This window comes from Morus notabilis, unplaced genomic scaffold (assembly GCF_000414095.1).
Source record: "Morus notabilis unplaced genomic scaffold, ASM41409v2 Scaffold2025, whole genome shotgun sequence".
In the NCBI taxonomy this organism is placed as follows: domain Eukaryota; kingdom Viridiplantae; phylum Streptophyta; class Magnoliopsida; order Rosales; family Moraceae; genus Morus; species Morus notabilis.
The window spans coordinates 120075-136145 of record NW_010356728.1 but is presented as its reverse complement, the minus strand read 5'-3'; the positions used below and the strand labels follow the sequence as shown (position 1 = coordinate 136145).

The window sequence follows — 16071 nt, the reverse complement described above, 5'->3', positions numbered from 1 at the left end:
CTTCTAATTCTGAACTGGGAGTATCTTCACTTAATTGCTGAAAATTTTGCTCCCCTTAAGGCTGATCAACATTCTGATGCTCCACCTGAGACTGACTGCCATTCTACTGCTCCACCTGAACTTGTGTCTTTATTGTACCTGCAGGGTTAGTGATAGAAATACTCTTTCCTGCAGTAGTATTAGTGTTAGAAAGGCAAGGGAAAATAGATTCATTGAAAATGACATCCCTACTGTTTATGGTCTTAAAACCTCTACCATCTCTAACCCATAACCTATATCCCTTTGTGCCCTCAGAATATCCTAAGAAGACACATTTAATGGACCTAGGATCTAGTTTGCCTTCCTTTTGGTGTGCATAGGCAGCACAACCAAAAGTTCTCAGATGAGACATGTCTGGTGGTTTATTTCTCCATATTTCCTCAGAGGTTTTAAAGTTAATGGCACTTGAGGGACATCTATTCACCAAATAGGCAGCAGTAACAACTGCCTCTCCCCAGAAACTCTTTGGTAACCCAGATTGGAACAACATGCACCTAGACTTATTAAGTAAGGTTCTGTTCATTTTTTCAGCAACTCCATTTTGCTATGGAGTTTTCCTTATTGTTCTATGTCTTTGGATCCCTATCTCAGCATAGTAATTATCAAATTGTTTATTACAAAATTCTATCCCATTATCAGTTCTAAGGGTTTTTAACTTCTTATATGTCAGATTTTCCTGTAAGGTTTTCCACTGCTTAAATTTACTTAATGCATCATCTTTAGTTTTAAGTAAGTAAACCCACACTTTCCTAGAAAAATCATCCACTATAGATAAGAAGTAAGAGTTACCTCCATGGGTTGTGACAGCTTCTGGGCCCCAGAGATCTGCATGCATGTACTCCAAGGCCCCTTTTGATTCATGAGTCCCTGTGCTGAACTTGACCCTACGCTACTTTCCTAGGATGCAGTGTTCACAGAAATCAACTTTGCTTACATTGTCCTTACCAAGAAGTTTCTGGTCACTCATGATCTTGAGGCCTCTCTCACTAATGTGCCCCAACCTATTGTGCCACAACATTGCCTTAGAATCTTCAGGAGCAATGGCCACTGACGTCTTCCCTGTTAGAGTTTCTCCTAACAAATAATAGAGACCATCTTTCTTTACTCCTTTTATCACTACCATTGAACCTTTACAAACCTTCATTTTTCCACCTTCAATCTTGTTGATGTAGCCCGAATCATCCAAAATTCCAAGTGAGATGAGACTTCTTGTCAAGCTAGGAACATATCTCACATCCCTTAATTGTCTCACTACCCCATCAAAAATTTTGATGGAAGCTGTCCTTGTTCCTTCCACTTGACAAGTGTGGCTGTTACCCATCATTACTTTTCCACTATTTATCTTCTTGAAATCAGTTAACCATGACTTATTGTGAGTCATGTGATAAGTGCACCCTGAGTTAAGTATCCAGTCTTGACTATCAATGTTGTTTGCCGCCAACAACACCTCACCACTTTCATATCCATCACTGAAATTGGCCGACTCATTGTTGTCATTTCCATTTGAGGAGTTCTGCTTCTCTTTCTGCTTTCTTTGAAAGGCATGGCAGTCCTTCTTTAAGTGACATGGTTTCTTATAGAAGAAGCACTTCCTTTTTGTGTCAGGTCCCCTGGAGGCTGGTCTTCCTTTCCCTATATTGTTGCTTCTTCCCCTTGAATTATTTGATCTTTGTTGACTCTGTCCTCGGGCCAAGTGGTTTCTTGCATTTGATGAGTCCTGCCTTTCAGTCTTGATCTTAAGATCCCTGGACTTCAAGGCTGATATGACCTCTTCTAAGGTGATAGAGGTCATGCCATACTTAATGACATATTTTACCTCCTTGTATGATTCTGGCAGAGCATTCAACAAGATGATTGTCTGATTCTCATCACTTAGAGCCTCATTTTTCCCTGAGTTTGCTAGTTCAATGTTCATCCTAAGAAAATCATCAAGATTTTGATCTAGCATCCTGGAGGTATTCATCTTAAAACCAAATAGTCTATCTTTCAAGAAAATCTTATTTGTTAAAGATTTCTTTTGGAAAAGTTCATCCAACTTATTCCAAATCTTGGCAGGATTCTCTTCTTTATAAATCAATCTTATAACTAAATCAAATAAATGAAAGATGATGATACCTGTAGCAGTCTCAAGCAATTCCTGCTTCTGATCGTCTGAGAATTCCTCGGGCCATTTTGGGGATTCTTCCAACGCTTTGAGCAACCTTTGCTAGGCTAGGAGTCCTTTGATTTTCCTTCTCCAGATGAAGAAATCGCCTGAACCATTGAACTTTGATTTCTATCTTCATATTTCTCAAACCCCTAAAAGAAATTTGATTCTTCGTGGGTTGAGCAGTCTGACTTAAATCCAAAGATGCAAACCCTCTAGAGGACTCCGTATTCAGTGGTATATCTTCAAAATCCCCCAAATCTAGGGAACCTTCAATGGAATCTTGAACTCCTTCAACCTCTAGTATTTCTTGCCCTAGATTCTTGACCGAGGTCGATCCCATTTCCTAACCAAGGGCTCTGATACCAATGTTGGAAATTAAACCAATACCGACTTCGATCTTTCCAAATCAAAACAGAAAAGTAAACCGCAAGAACACAACGATCTGATTTTAGAGTTCGGTGAAATCACACCTATATCTCCGCGAACTCCCCAGAGGAAATTCGAGATGCACTATCTGAACAAAGTTGTTTACAAGAGAGTTACAAACTTCCAACAACTCATACTCTAATACTTTCCTGAGAAACTGAGCAAGAAAATACCCAAGAAAATTCACTTTTTCTCTCACCTTTCTCACTCTATACCATCTCTCTCTCTCTCTCTCTCTCTCTCTCTCTCTCTAGGGTTTTCTATACAAGTTTTTCTCTCGCTCTCTCTGGAATGCCCTTGAAGAAAAAGAAGAGAAGAAGCTTAAAGAATATTACAAAGAAAATAGAATTATGTTTCTCTTATCTGGAGACCACGTAAGTCGGTCCACTCAAATGCTTCCACCTGTGTTGCTCTTGTCCACGTCAGCTTCAAACACCTTCTTTAATAAGCGCTTGATGTTCAGTCAAAAACAATTTGTCATTTTTGTCTTCTCCAAGTTCAGCTTTGTTAAACTTGAAATACTAAGTCGTATTAGAATTGATTCAACAAATATAAATAATTTTTTTTTCCCTAAACGTGTGGGTTCCTATTGCCTTTTTGAGTTTGAAAGTTTCTGGATAGTTTTTCCGGAGTGTTTAGACCCTCTAAACAAAGCTTCTAATCAAAGTCATTAAATGTGATTTAAAAAAAAAAACTTATACATTTTTTTTTAGAATTAGACTTATATATAAGTCAAGTCTCCAGTCCGGTACCGAATTAAAGCGACAACTATATATAATCAAAGTCATTAAATGTGATTTAAAAAAAAAAACTTATACATTTTTTTTAGAATTAGACTTATATATAAGTCAAGTCTCCAGTCCGGTACCGAATTAAAGCGACAACTATATATGTATCTTTTCAAAGTAATTTGTTGAAATAATTAGGGCCAGGTGTTCAGCAGTGGTAGATTCCTTTTTCTGAGAGGTGGATAGCTGAAGTGAGTTCAGGTGGATTGCAGGCGGGAAGACCTTATTTTATTTAGTTTTGGGGCATTAATGTGATTTACCCTTATTATAATAATATGAAGCTGTAGATATGGCGAAGGAGAATTCTAACTGAAACGACAATGTTGCATTTCCTTTCAAACATGTATCTTTTATTTGAAATATGTGAACAATTGACTTAGTTTCATGTACAATACATGAATTGAGGTCTTTCCGATTCATGAATTGAAATGTCATTTGGTTTTTTGGAAGAAAAGAAAACTGTGGGAATGTATTATTGCACTGCATGGTATATAATTTTCAGCTTTAGTGTGGATCTGCATTGTTTAATAAACATGCATTAACAACCAGGCTCTTGATAATTAAATGAGATTAAAAGAGTATAAAAAAAAATGCAAAGAGAAGGTTCAGACTTATCACATGAGGCATATCGTAACCACAGATGTTAACTTGGAAACATAATGAACGTCAGACATGATAAATAGGGTATGGGATTTTGTCATGGTTTATGATACTCGCGGTTTCTCCATTTACTCGTTTAGCTATTTTCATTATAATATGAACAAATAATTAATTAATATGTATGTAACCATACAAACCTTTAAGTTAAAAATAAAAGAAAGACAGTTCTGAATTTTTAAATATATTATGTAATTTATTACACATAAAATAATATATTTTACTGTATTATACATAATGCATTTGGTTGAAAAATAAGATATAATTAAACGGGACGGATAAATAGGGAATATGGTTGGGGACTGCGATGGGGTAAAATTTTAACCTTTTTACAATCTAAATCTCTTTAAAGTAAATTTTCTTCTAATTATTTTAGTTTATTCAATATGTGTTTAGATTAGGTGAAAAGAGCTTAATTGGAACATTGGAGTTTAGATGGGGTCAAAAATGCAAAGAAAAACTTTATGTTTTTGAATTTAGAATCAACTAAGGAGATAAGAGTTACGCGAGTGAAAAAATAAGAAACTCGTGATTTCAGCCGTTAAATCCGCATCATAATCACCCACATCAGTGCGTGCAAAACTAAGGGTGACAATTTGGTTCATGACACAATAATACAACTCAACTTGTACGAATTTAGTGGGTTTGAGTTTACTATAAATGAGTTTGAGTCATAATTGGGTCGACATGATTAATAAATGGGTTGAGTTAGGGTTGACCTTCTGACACGAAGTAAAGACACAATTAACTATATGTGTCACATATAAATTAATTATGCATGATATAATTTTAAAGTTTATGTAATGTATTAAATACAAATAACATGAATTTAAATGTGTTATGTGAGTTGACACAATTAACACGATTAACAAAAGTCGGTATTTTTGACATTTTATAAATCAGTTGTGTTTGAATTGATGTCTTATAACACGATTAATAAACGGGTTGGACATGAACACGATTCATTAACACGAATTGTCACCCCTATTTTTGGGAGCTATTCTTCAATCAACACTTACATTTTTTCTTTATTCTTTTTTTTTAATGGAACCAGAGGCTAGATATTGTGCAAGCAAATTTGTTTCAGAACAAATAAACCCAAGTTTCGCCTGCATTATGAGATCCACAACAAACCCACGTTTGTGTTTGGTTTGAGGATTCAAACCGTGATTTGAATCATGGTTCATGGTTCATTACAGTATTTTCTCTCATAAAAAATACACATATATTAAAAATGATTCTAATCACATAATTCTAATCTATAAACCAAACGTCTTTAATGATCCAAGAAGAACCTCACTTGAATAAGAAAACGACATGAGTTGAGCTAGGCTTCATTAAAACATTTTTTAATGATTATTTCACACTGTTTCGGTACTTTTTATTTATTTTTAAATTAACTTTTGTTTGACCTATGAAACTAAGCACCACTGTTTCGGTACTTTTTATTTATTTTTAAATTAACTTTTGTTTGACCTATGAAACTAAGCACCCTCCACTTAAACGAAAAAAAAAGGAAACAAAAACCCTCCACTTAAACGAAAAAAAAGGAAAGAAAAACAATAAAAATGATTTTGGAATTCGTTTTAAAATAATTTTATTTTTTGTATGAAAATAAAAATGAAAACGTTTTCAATCTCATACAAAAATTACTTTTAAAAATACGTTTGATAGTTTTATCAAGAGAATATTTTCAGTATAAAAAATTTATTAATGTCTCTATTTCTTTCTCTATGTTCGAGAGAGGAGAAAAGAAAAACAAAAAATAAAAAACGACTAAAAGTCATTTTTCATTTCTCTTTTATTTTACACTAAACTAAAAAATCATTTTCATTTCCGTTTTTTATCTTTATTGCGTCAAACGTCGTTTTAAAAATATTTTTATTTTTTCTTTTTCAAAAAATGTAAAAAATAAAAACAGAATCAATTCTAAACACGGTCAATGTATTTTTTTTGTGTGGCTGTGGATCTATAATCTGATGGCTACAATTTGAAGTGCTAATTGGTTATGCGTTTTTTCACTGCTTGACCGGAGACTATTCATATATATATATATATATATATATGTATTATACATATATTTTTTATAAGGCTATACATTTCAATTTAATATTTTTAGGGTCTGTTTAGTTCACTGCTTGACCGGAGACTATTTATATATATATATATATATATATATATATGTATTATACATATATTTTTTATAAGGCTATACATTTCAATTTAATATTTTTAGGGTCTGTTTAGAATAGTTTGTGTTTGTACTTTTAAGTAGTAGAAGAAGATACATAAATTGAAACTTTTTTATTAGTGTTTAGATAGTATTTAAAAAATTATTTTTATATTTAAGAAGAGCTTTTGAACTTGTTTAGATAAAAAATTAAAAACACTTATTATTATAAAAAATAATATAATAAAAAGATATAAATGAGATATTTAATTTATTGTTCACAAATAAAAAATAAAAAATATAATTAAAAAAGTTTTTCATAAACATGTTTTTATAAGTACTAAAAATGGTTTGTTTTAAAAGGATTTTAAAAAAGCTAAAAACAATTTAAACTGTCCATCTAAACAGTTTTTAAACTAAATAAGTTAAAAACAATATTTTTTAAGCCAATTTAAACGGCCCCTTAAATTGATAAATTTGTTCTCATAATTTTTTTTATTATTGTTTATTTTATTTTTGCCAAATAGAAAACTGCTGAAATCTTCCATAAGCGCCTGCCATGCCCCCTTACAAGGATTTGCAGTTGCTTCTATTTCCAAATGGTGGATCGCAAGTAGAGAATGCATTTTGCTCTTTTTCCTTGTACAGGAATCAGCTTTGCCAATGAGCAACTTGTAGTCCAAATGCCCAAAAGAAAATCCCTTGCGACTTGCTCTGAAGATTCACCGCACTCCTTCAATGACCAATGTAGCGATTCGTCTGAGGAAGACGCTAATGGGCACTGCATACGCCGTCGTTTTGGGAATGCCTTCTTCACGGCATCTCTGTCAGTGTCCAGTCTCCATCTCCAAATCCCAGAGAGCGTCCTCAACATTCCGTCGTTTTTCCTCAACTTCGAAACCCAATAGTTTAGTTCCCAATCCAAATCTAGACTTGAAATTCTTGAACAAAAAGATCTCACATTTGATCCGAAGTGGTCGGATTGGCGAAGCGAGGGAAGCGTTTGATGGAATGAAGCACCGCAATGTTGTCACGTGGAACTCAATGATGAGTGGATACGTGAAACGCAGAGAGATGGCGAAAGCACGCAAGTTGTTTGATGAAATGCCTGAGAGAGACATTGTCTCGTGGAATTTGATGATATCGGGGTGTATGTCGTGTCGGGGAAGTAGGGATATTGAGGAAGGTAGGAAGTTGTTTGATCAAATGCACGAGAGAGATTGCGTTTCTTGGAACACGATGATTAGCGGGTACACCAAGAATGGGAGGATGTCTCAGGCATTGCAGCTTTTTAATGCTATGCCGGAGAGGAATGTTGTCTCCTGGAATGCAATGATTAGCGGGTTTTTGCTGAATGGGGACGCGGTGCGTGCTATTGATTTTTTCGATAAAATGCCTGAGCGTGATGACGCTTCACGAAGCGCACTAGTTTCGGGTCTTGTTCGAAATGGTGAGCTGGATGAAGCTGCAAGGCTTTTGCTTGAATGGGGCAATAAGGATGTTGGAAGAGAAGATTTGGTTCATGCTTATAATACACTCATTGCTGGTTATGGCCAGAGAGGTAGAATTGAGGAAGCACGACGCCTGTTTGATGAAATCCCGTTTTATTGGGGTGAGCGGAAGGAATGCAGTAAGAGGTTTGAGAGAAATGTGGTGTCTTGGAATTCCATGATAATGTGCTATTTGAAAGTGAAAGATATTGTATCTGCCAGGCAACTTTTCGACCAACTGACAGAACGGGATACCTTTTCTTGGAACACCATGATTACCGGATATGTTCAAATGTCGGATATGGATGAGGCCTCTAACCTCTTCCGGAAAATGCCAAACCCTGACGTGCTGACATGGAATTTAATGGTCTCAGGGTTTGTGCAGATCGGTAGTTTAAAAGTTGCCTGTTATTATTTTGAGAGGATGCCACAGAAGAACCTGGTCTCTTGGAACTCCATTATAGCCGGATATGATAAAAATGAGGACTATAAAGGATCAATTAAATTATTCACCCAGATGCAACATGAAGGAGAGAAACATGACTCTCACACTTTATCTTCACTTCTCAGTGCTTCTACTGGTTTGATGGATCTGCATCTGGGTAGGCAGGTTCATCAGCTGGTAACAAAGACTGTTCTTGCAGATGTGCCAATAAACAACTCCCTCATAACCATGTACTCGAGATGTGGGGCAATAGAGGAGGCGCGAACCATATTTGATGAGATGAAATTGCGGGATGTAATTTCCTGGAATGCGATGATCGGAGGCTATGCATCTCATGGTTTTGCAGCAGAGGCTTTAGAGCTTTTCGCACTGATGAAACATCTCAAAGTTCAACCTACTCACATAACATTCATTGCGGTGTTGAATGCATGTTCGCATGCGGGGTTAGTTGAAGAAGGCAGAAGGCAATTCGATTCGATGATCGGTGAATTTGGTATTGAGCCACGCATTGAACACTATGCGTCTCTCGCGGACATCCTTGGCCGGCATGGGCAGCTCCATGAAGTCATGGACTTGATCAAGAGAATGCCATTGGAACCAGATAAAGCGGTTTGGGGAGCATTACTAGGTGGGTGCAGAATGCATAACAACGTAGAGTTGGCTCAAATTGCGGCTCAAGCTTTAATGAGGATTGAACCAGGAAGTTCAGCTCCCTATGTTTTGTTGTATAATATGTATGCCGACGCAGGACAATGGGGTGATGCTGCCAGGGTTAGATTGACAATGGAAGAGAATAATATCATAAAGCAACGAGGATATAGCAGGGTATGTGAAATCTAACAATAAAACAGTCGTTCGTTTATGTCAAAATGTGAACGACATGTCGTTTATATTGAGCATTGTGTCATTTTCGTTTTGGTGTGTTTTTACGTGAATTACATCGCAAAAACTGGCTCCATTAGTTCGACTCACAATTTTTACTACAGTATTTCTTTTCATAAAAATTTAAATTTAATTTTTTATATTATAATATTTTTTATCACATGAATTCACTTTTTAATTAAAATATTAACTCAAATGAGTGAAATGAATAAAAGACTTATTAATGGAGACTCAAATAAATCGATATAAGAATGTCCAAAAGTTAACATAGTTTACATTCATTAATATCCTTTCTAATTTTTGTTATTATATTGAAGTTTTATATTGAGCATTGTGTCATTTTCGTTTTGGTGTGTTTTCACGTGAATTACATCGCAAAAACTGGCTCCATTAGTTCGACTCACAATTTTTACTACAGTATTTCTTTTCATAAAAATTTAAATTTAATTTTTTATATTATAATATTTTTTGTCACATGAATTCATTTTTTAATTAAAATATTAGCTCAAATGAGTGAAATGAATAAAAGACTTATTAATGGAGACTCAAATAAATCGATATAATAATGTCCAAAAGTTAACATAGTTTACATTCATTAATATTCTTTCTAATTTTTGTTATTTTATTGAAGTCAACAAAAATAAAAAAGGAGAAAAAATCTTTTTATAAAAATTATTGAAAAAAGAGGTGCACGGAATGAAATTGGGGAAGAAGTGCATCAAAAGGCGGCTGGAGTATTAATAAAACGGGAAAAAAAAGAAAAACAACTAATCTAAATACTAAGCGGGCGCACATTTAAGAGAATATATATTTAAGTGGAGCCAAAATATTAAAAATTAAAGAAACATATTGAAAAAAAAAAAAAAACAACTAATCTAAATACTAAGCGGGCGCACATTTAAGAGAATATATATTTAAGTGGGGCCAAAATATTAAAAATTAAAGAAACATATGAACTAAATTTAAAATTCAATAATTTTTTGCAAAAGAAAATTAAATTTTTATTTGACAAAAAAAAAATATCCCACCACGTGTCATAATCGTAGGTGCATACAGTTGCAGGTGACTTTGTTATGACAGACGTGGCGTGGGGCGTCTCCAAAATGGTTGCGAAGAAAGTTGCAAGAGAGGAAGTGGACACTCTCTATTAATATATTGCAGAGAGAAGACCGAATGAATGCAAGAGAAAGAAGATACACACACACACACACACATATATATATATAGAGAGAGAGAGAGAGAGTTTGTAATAATAAAATGGATTCTATATAAAGAGAGAGGAGAGACTGCGAGCAAACTGTTTTAGCCGAAATCTCTCTCTCTGTGTCTCTAAAGTGTGTGAGAAAGAGAGACTGCGTCAGGAATCTGTTACGAATTGCACTTCCGATTCACCGACTCGGTTGTGCAGATTTCCCATCGTCTCTCAATCTCTCGAGTTCTGAAGAACCAGATTGTTCTGTCCACTGATTACGTTTGACGATGATGAGGAGGGCTCGCTCAGGCGCCGACAACACCGTCGTCGATGTTTCTCTGAGGGAGCTCGGCTCGCTCCCCGCCAGGAACTTCGCCCTCCGACTCGGCGCTTCCGAGGTCTTTCTTTCTTTCTTTCTTTTCTTGTTAAGGAATGTGGAAATTGAACAGCTTAATTCATAGTTTGAGTAAACGAGTTTTGTGTTATCGGTGTGGAATTCTTGATTCGGTTTAGTGTAGTTCCAAGTCGGTTATATTGAGAATATGCGGTGGGGTGGTAGATCAGAAATTCAGTAGTTTAATTGCTTTGAAAGAACCGCCATTGTCGCATATATTATGTTAAATGAAATTTGGCCGAGGACGTTAATTTGTTGAAAAGTTTTCATGTTTGTTCTTAATTAAATCTTTTGTAATGCCTGTGTAAATGTGGAAAAAATAAAATTATAATGTTATTAATTATTATCAATGTGTCACAAGCATTTTAGGTATATGTTAATGTTTCTTTGGATCTTTCAGGATCTCGTGCTTAGGCTTGAATTGTACAGGAGGCTCGAACATCACAGAGGATGTGTAAACACTGTAAGCTTCAATGCGGATGGTCGCATTTTGGTGTCAGGCTCTGATGATATGCGGGTTATACTCTGGGATTGGGATATTGGGCAAGTGAAGCTTGCATTTGATTCAGGTCACCTACAGAATGTTTTTCAAGCAAAGTTCATACCTTATTCGGATGATCGAAGAATTGTCACATGCGCTGCTGATGGGCAGGTATTTTATTTGGCTACAAGTGGTGGCTGCATGACATTGAATTTTAGCTGCCCTAATGGTTTAACATGTTCAAGGCTTTACTTACATAATTGACCTGTCAAAGCTCACTATGTTTTTGTCTCGTAATCTTCTGAAAACTGCAATTGAAAAGGGGATATTTGAGTTGTTCAGCAAGTTAATAAAGGATGCACTAGGTGTTCCTGGAAGAATTTGACGATGTAATGATTGCAGCGTCTTTATCTTAATGGTTTTATATTAAGCGTGTTTAAAGGGGTCTTTACCTTGTTCTATATTGATTTGAAGGTCGTTTCTGCATCCTGAATTGGATAATTTAACTTTCTAACTGGAGCATCTACTTAATTTTAGGTAAGATTTGTTCAGATTTTGGAAGGTGGACGAGTGGAGACTTCACTACTGGGCGAGCATCTGGGACAAGCTCATAAGTTGGCTATTGTACCTGGGAGCCCTCATATCTTTTACTCCTGTGGTGAAGATGGATTGGTCCAGCTTGTGAGTTTTAAATTTCCTCCGACTTGTTTTATATGTTCCCTCTGCAAATGTCACAGTTTTTACTTGACTTGGAAGCTTACTAACGAGAGGAGGTATTCTATCAACCAAATCATTTCCCGGTCATTAGCCGTTCCTCTCATCAAGCAATTTTCCAAAAAGAATTACTAGTTGATTTTCAGCCTGGACATGCTTATTTTTGCTGTAAATCATAAAATCCTATATCATTTTTGTTAAAATGTGCCGTTAATGAGGCATTGCATTTTTCAAATGAAGTTTGCATTTATTTTTTATTGTCTGGGTGGACAGCCAACTGACATGGTCCTTATTGTATCAGTTTGATCTGAGAACCTCAGCTGCGACAGAACTTTTTATTTGCCAATCAATTGACTATAGAAGGAATGTCATACCAGTCGTCCAATTGAATGCCATCGCAATTGATCCAAGAAACCCAGATCTCTTTGCAGTTGCAGGTTCTGATGAGAACACCCGGCTTTATGATATCCGCAGGTATGGGTGGTATGGATCATCCGATTTTGGTGAACCTGTAAACTACTTCTGTCCTTCACACTTGATTGGTGATCAACGACTTGGAATAACATGCTTGGCCTTCTCAGAACGAAGCGAGCTTCTTGTCTCATATAATCGTGAGCACATCTATCTTTTTACACAGGAAATGGGTTCAGGACCTACTCCACCCTCTCCATCTGGGGTATCTTCTTCAGCTTTGGATGTTGATGAAAAGATGGTTCCTCAGGTTTACAGTGGACATATGAACTTTGACACCGTGAAAGGCGTCAATTTCTTTGGGCCTAAATGTGAGTATGTGGTGAGCGGGTCTGACTGTGGCAGAATATTCATTTGGAAAACAAAGGGTGGGGAGCTTATTCGTGTCATTGAGAGAGCGGATCTGGATGTTGTGAATTGCATTGAGCCCCATCCTCGTACAATGGTGCTTGCAAGCTGTGGAATTGAGCATGATATCAAGATATGGACGCCAAAGGCTCTGGAGAGAGCTGAACTGCCAGTAAATATTCAACAGGTACGTTTTCTCCTTTTGTGCTATTATTTAAAGGCAAAAATTGTGCATCATTGATCATAGTAGGGTTCGATGCATTTTTATGTGGACTCCCAACATTCTTGTGGTTTCTTGAAGTTGAACCCGCTTGGGTTGAGTGCCTTGGGCATTTATTTTGTTCTTCCTTACTCTTTCCTTCCAAAATGCCTACACCATGAGGCAGATGAGATTTGTTGGTCATACATGCCATATTTTATTATCTTACTATTTTCAGGCGAAATGGAAGAGAAGGGGTCAAGATGGGAGGAGGGGATGTGTTTTCACATGCGTCTCTATTTTTTCTTTTTCTAAAATTTGGATTATTCTTCATACCCGTGGTTATTTATTTATTTACTAATTCATTTTTTTTTCTTTTTGGAGCGTGCATGGTCCTTGTTTATTATCTCAAAAAAAAAAAAAAAGCATTTCAGTAGTTTAGTTGTTCACCATTTTTTTGTTTTTTTTGGCTCAGAGAAGTTGTTTTGTTGATGGCTAGATTTTCTCTCATTTTCTTTTTTGTTTTTGGTGTAAGGTGTAAGGTGTTTGCTGATAGGTAGATATGATTTAAGAAAATAATACCCCTGGTATGTAATATATGAGGTACGAGCAGCAGAGCAACTAATTCTCTGCCATTGTTTGAAAAAGGTTCTACCTAGACGAATTCGTTGGTTTTCCTTTGGTGGTGACGATGACGAGAGTGATGATTGTTTTTATGATGACGATGAGGATAGTGACGATTATGATGATGATGATGATGATGATGAGTCTGATGATGATGATGATGATGACAGTAACGATGATGATAGCAACAATGATAACAGCGGCGGTGATGAAGCCAATTGTGGTGATGATAAAAATGACCGTGATAATTCTGTCAAAGGTTACGATGATTCTAATGGTGATTATGATTTTGAACTTTTGTTTTCAGCATCAGCAGCAGCCGCAGCAGCAGCAGCAACCCAGGGTTAGGAACTGGATGTACTGTGTCTCCTCACCACGGGATCTAATATTGGAACTTTTTTCACTGCAAAGCCGGCGAACAGATGGAATGCTTCAAGAACTTGATGAGCTACGTGCATTCAGTGCCAACAACGATGGTTTCTCAGATGATGAAGATACCTCCAGTCAAGATGGCTTGTAATTAGTTAAATGACTCTGAGGTGGGCTTTGGAGCATGGTGGAAAACAAATGATAGCAAGTGTACATAATTTTGATTACTTCTCAACTGATGAGTGAGATTTTGCGATTTGTAATAGTCAACGAATATCCTAATAACTATAGGTTTTTTCTTCTTATTCATCGGTTCCCCTGCAGTATGCATCTCTTTTTGTATTTTGATTGCATTAACATTTTACCTGCTAACTTCCTTTCCACGCACCTATATAGTCTTGTAATGTCCTATTGGATTTTTTTTTTTTTTTCGTTTTTGCAAAAAAAATATAGAGAAGGTTTTTGGCATCTGAAATTCTCATCATTGCGTGAATTAGAGCATTACTAGAGAGGGGAAAGAGTTGAGCGTAATTTACACTTGAATGTAACTTTTAATTAGCTTACATTCAAGTGGTATGGGAGAACTAACTATACTTTATAAGTCGTATTAACCTAATTTACATGCCATCATCTTTGCGCATTCGCACGATCATACAAAGAAATTCATGGAAGATGAGATGCAACACATAAATATTAGTAAGTATTGCATGTCGTTTATTGACAAACTTTCATGACTAACAAGTAACGAGTCGTAACGTTTGAACAAATGAGATGTCGCTTCACATTCCACCAGCAGCAGATTTTGTCAGAAACCCACAATTCAAATTTTAGAATCAAAATATGTTGGCCATTTAATTTTAAACAAGGGTTTTGACGTTTATTGTTCTCTTATTATTAATAGGTATGGAGATTTGTTGAATTTTTTTGATATATTATTTTCTGAAATTGTCATATAGATGTACATAACTCTTACCATTAATTGTGAAATTACTAACAGATATTAAAGTTTAACGAAAATAATGTTCTTGGGTAACTTTAAATTTAATTAAATATTATTAATTTTTAAGAGTTTTTAAAATTGATAAAAGAAATATTTCGTACTTAAAAGTTTATCTAAAAATATTTATTTATCTATAAGTTTCACGTATAATGATCACATTAAAAATTTATTGAAATTAAAAATCTAATTAGAAATTTATTGAAATTAAAAATTTATTGTCAACTTTAAGTTTATAAATTTTATCTAAAAATAAAAAGAAAGAAAATTATCTAGAAGAAATTTTAAAAACTAGTCACAATACTAATAATTTAGGTACTGGTAATCTAAAAATGCCTTTGAACTGCGACTTCGTAGAGTTGCTTTAGTTGAAAAGAAGCAAGCTTATAAACAGATGATTGACATGTCGTTTGTAATCTAAACGTCATAAACGACATCTCCACAAACTAACGTTAAACGTCTTTTTAACTGGAACAACGTCGACCTCTTCTGGTTTTTTTTTTTTTAAATAAAAAAACATCAATCCCTGGTCCTCTTATAGTAAAACGAACTGTCACAGAAACTTAAGACATATGCCATAGGCACATTAGTCACCATTTTGTTTTAAGAGAATCAACAGCAAACTTTGGAGAGGCAGAAGAATATGCCGTTTCTTGATGAGCAACATATTTTTTTCGGTAGAATAAGTGCAACTTATGTCGTTTCCTATTATTTTATTATTTTTTTAAATCGACATTTCTATCAATATTTCTGCAGAATTTGTCGTATTTTAAAAATACCTGATTTAGATATATGCAATATGGAAATATGGATATTGATATCTTTTCTGTAGAATATTTCCACGGAAATTTCTGTAAATGTTGGAAATTTTCATAAACGCCGATATTTTCACAAAATGTAGAGTTAAATGACCAAATATTGCAGAAATTTTGTAAAATATTGGTAAAATTTTCTGAAATATCCATAATTATATATACGTTTTAATTTACTTTTCAATGCAAGAGTTATGTCTTTTTTTTTTTAACTTCATATTTTGGTATCAATATTGTCTAAACCAATTACATATTTTAAATACCTTTGAACTAGAGGTGAAAGTTTGAGCCGTCCGGCCTAGCTTAATTTGGGCCCGAGGCCTGAATGGAAATTTTAGGCATGGCAGCTCGACCCATTATTTTCACCGACCCGACCCTAGAAGGAGGAGGGTTGGCCTAGCTCGTCGTGCTCTAAGGCTGGATT

The 16071-nt window shown here is 35.2% G+C and overlaps 2 protein-coding genes across 4 annotated transcripts; both read left to right on the top strand.

Annotated features, from left to right (window-relative positions):
- Positions 1-6761: 6761 nt before the first annotated feature.
- LOC21389521 (pentatricopeptide repeat-containing protein At1g62260, mitochondrial) lies at positions 6762-10158 on the top strand. The gene is made up of 2 exons (XM_024177309.1): positions 6762-8989; positions 10103-10158. Exons 1-2 carry the CDS (start codon positions 6968-6970, stop codon positions 10121-10123), a joined length of 2043 nt encoding a protein of 680 aa, XP_024033077.1. The 5' UTR covers positions 6762-6967; the 3' UTR covers positions 10124-10158.
- Positions 10159-10499: 341 nt separating this feature from the next.
- LOC21389520 (DDB1- and CUL4-associated factor 8) lies at positions 10500-14216 on the top strand. Of its 3 annotated transcripts, XM_024177321.1 has the most exons (6): positions 10500-10636; positions 11033-11284; positions 11651-11794; positions 12129-12833; positions 13494-13692; positions 13777-13885. In XM_024177321.1, the coding sequence occupies exons 1-6, from the start codon at positions 10526-10528 to the stop codon at positions 13815-13817; spliced, it is 1452 nt and encodes a 483-aa protein (XP_024033089.1). In that variant the 5' UTR covers positions 10500-10525; the 3' UTR covers positions 13818-13885. The 3 variants fall into 3 exon arrangements, with proteins under 3 accessions (XP_024033089.1, XP_024033092.1, XP_024033084.1); XM_024177324.1 differs by lacking the exon at positions 13494-13692 and having other exon boundaries at positions 13777-14216; XM_024177316.1 differs by having other exon boundaries at positions 13494-13885.
- The last annotated feature ends 1855 nt before the right edge of the window (positions 14217-16071 follow it).

Excerpts from the sequence above, each read along its gene's own strand:
- LOC21389521 (XM_024177309.1), top strand. The coding sequence starts at position 6,968 with ATGACCAATGTAGCGATTCGTCTGAGGAAGACGCTAATGGGCACTGCA. Across the intron at positions 8,990-10,102 it reads AGCAACGAGGATATAGCAGG|TTGCAGGTGACTTTGTTATG; the intron begins GTATGTGAAATC and ends AGGTGCATACAG.
- LOC21389520 (XM_024177316.1), top strand. The coding sequence starts at position 10,526 with ATGATGAGGAGGGCTCGCTCAGGCGCCGACAACACCGTCGTCGATGTT. Across the intron at positions 11,285-11,650 it reads CATGCGCTGCTGATGGGCAG|GTAAGATTTGTTCAGATTTT; the intron begins GTATTTTATTTG and ends ACTTAATTTTAG. Across the intron at positions 12,834-13,493 it reads TGCCAGTAAATATTCAACAG|GTTCTACCTAGACGAATTCG; the intron begins GTACGTTTTCTC and ends TGTTTGAAAAAG.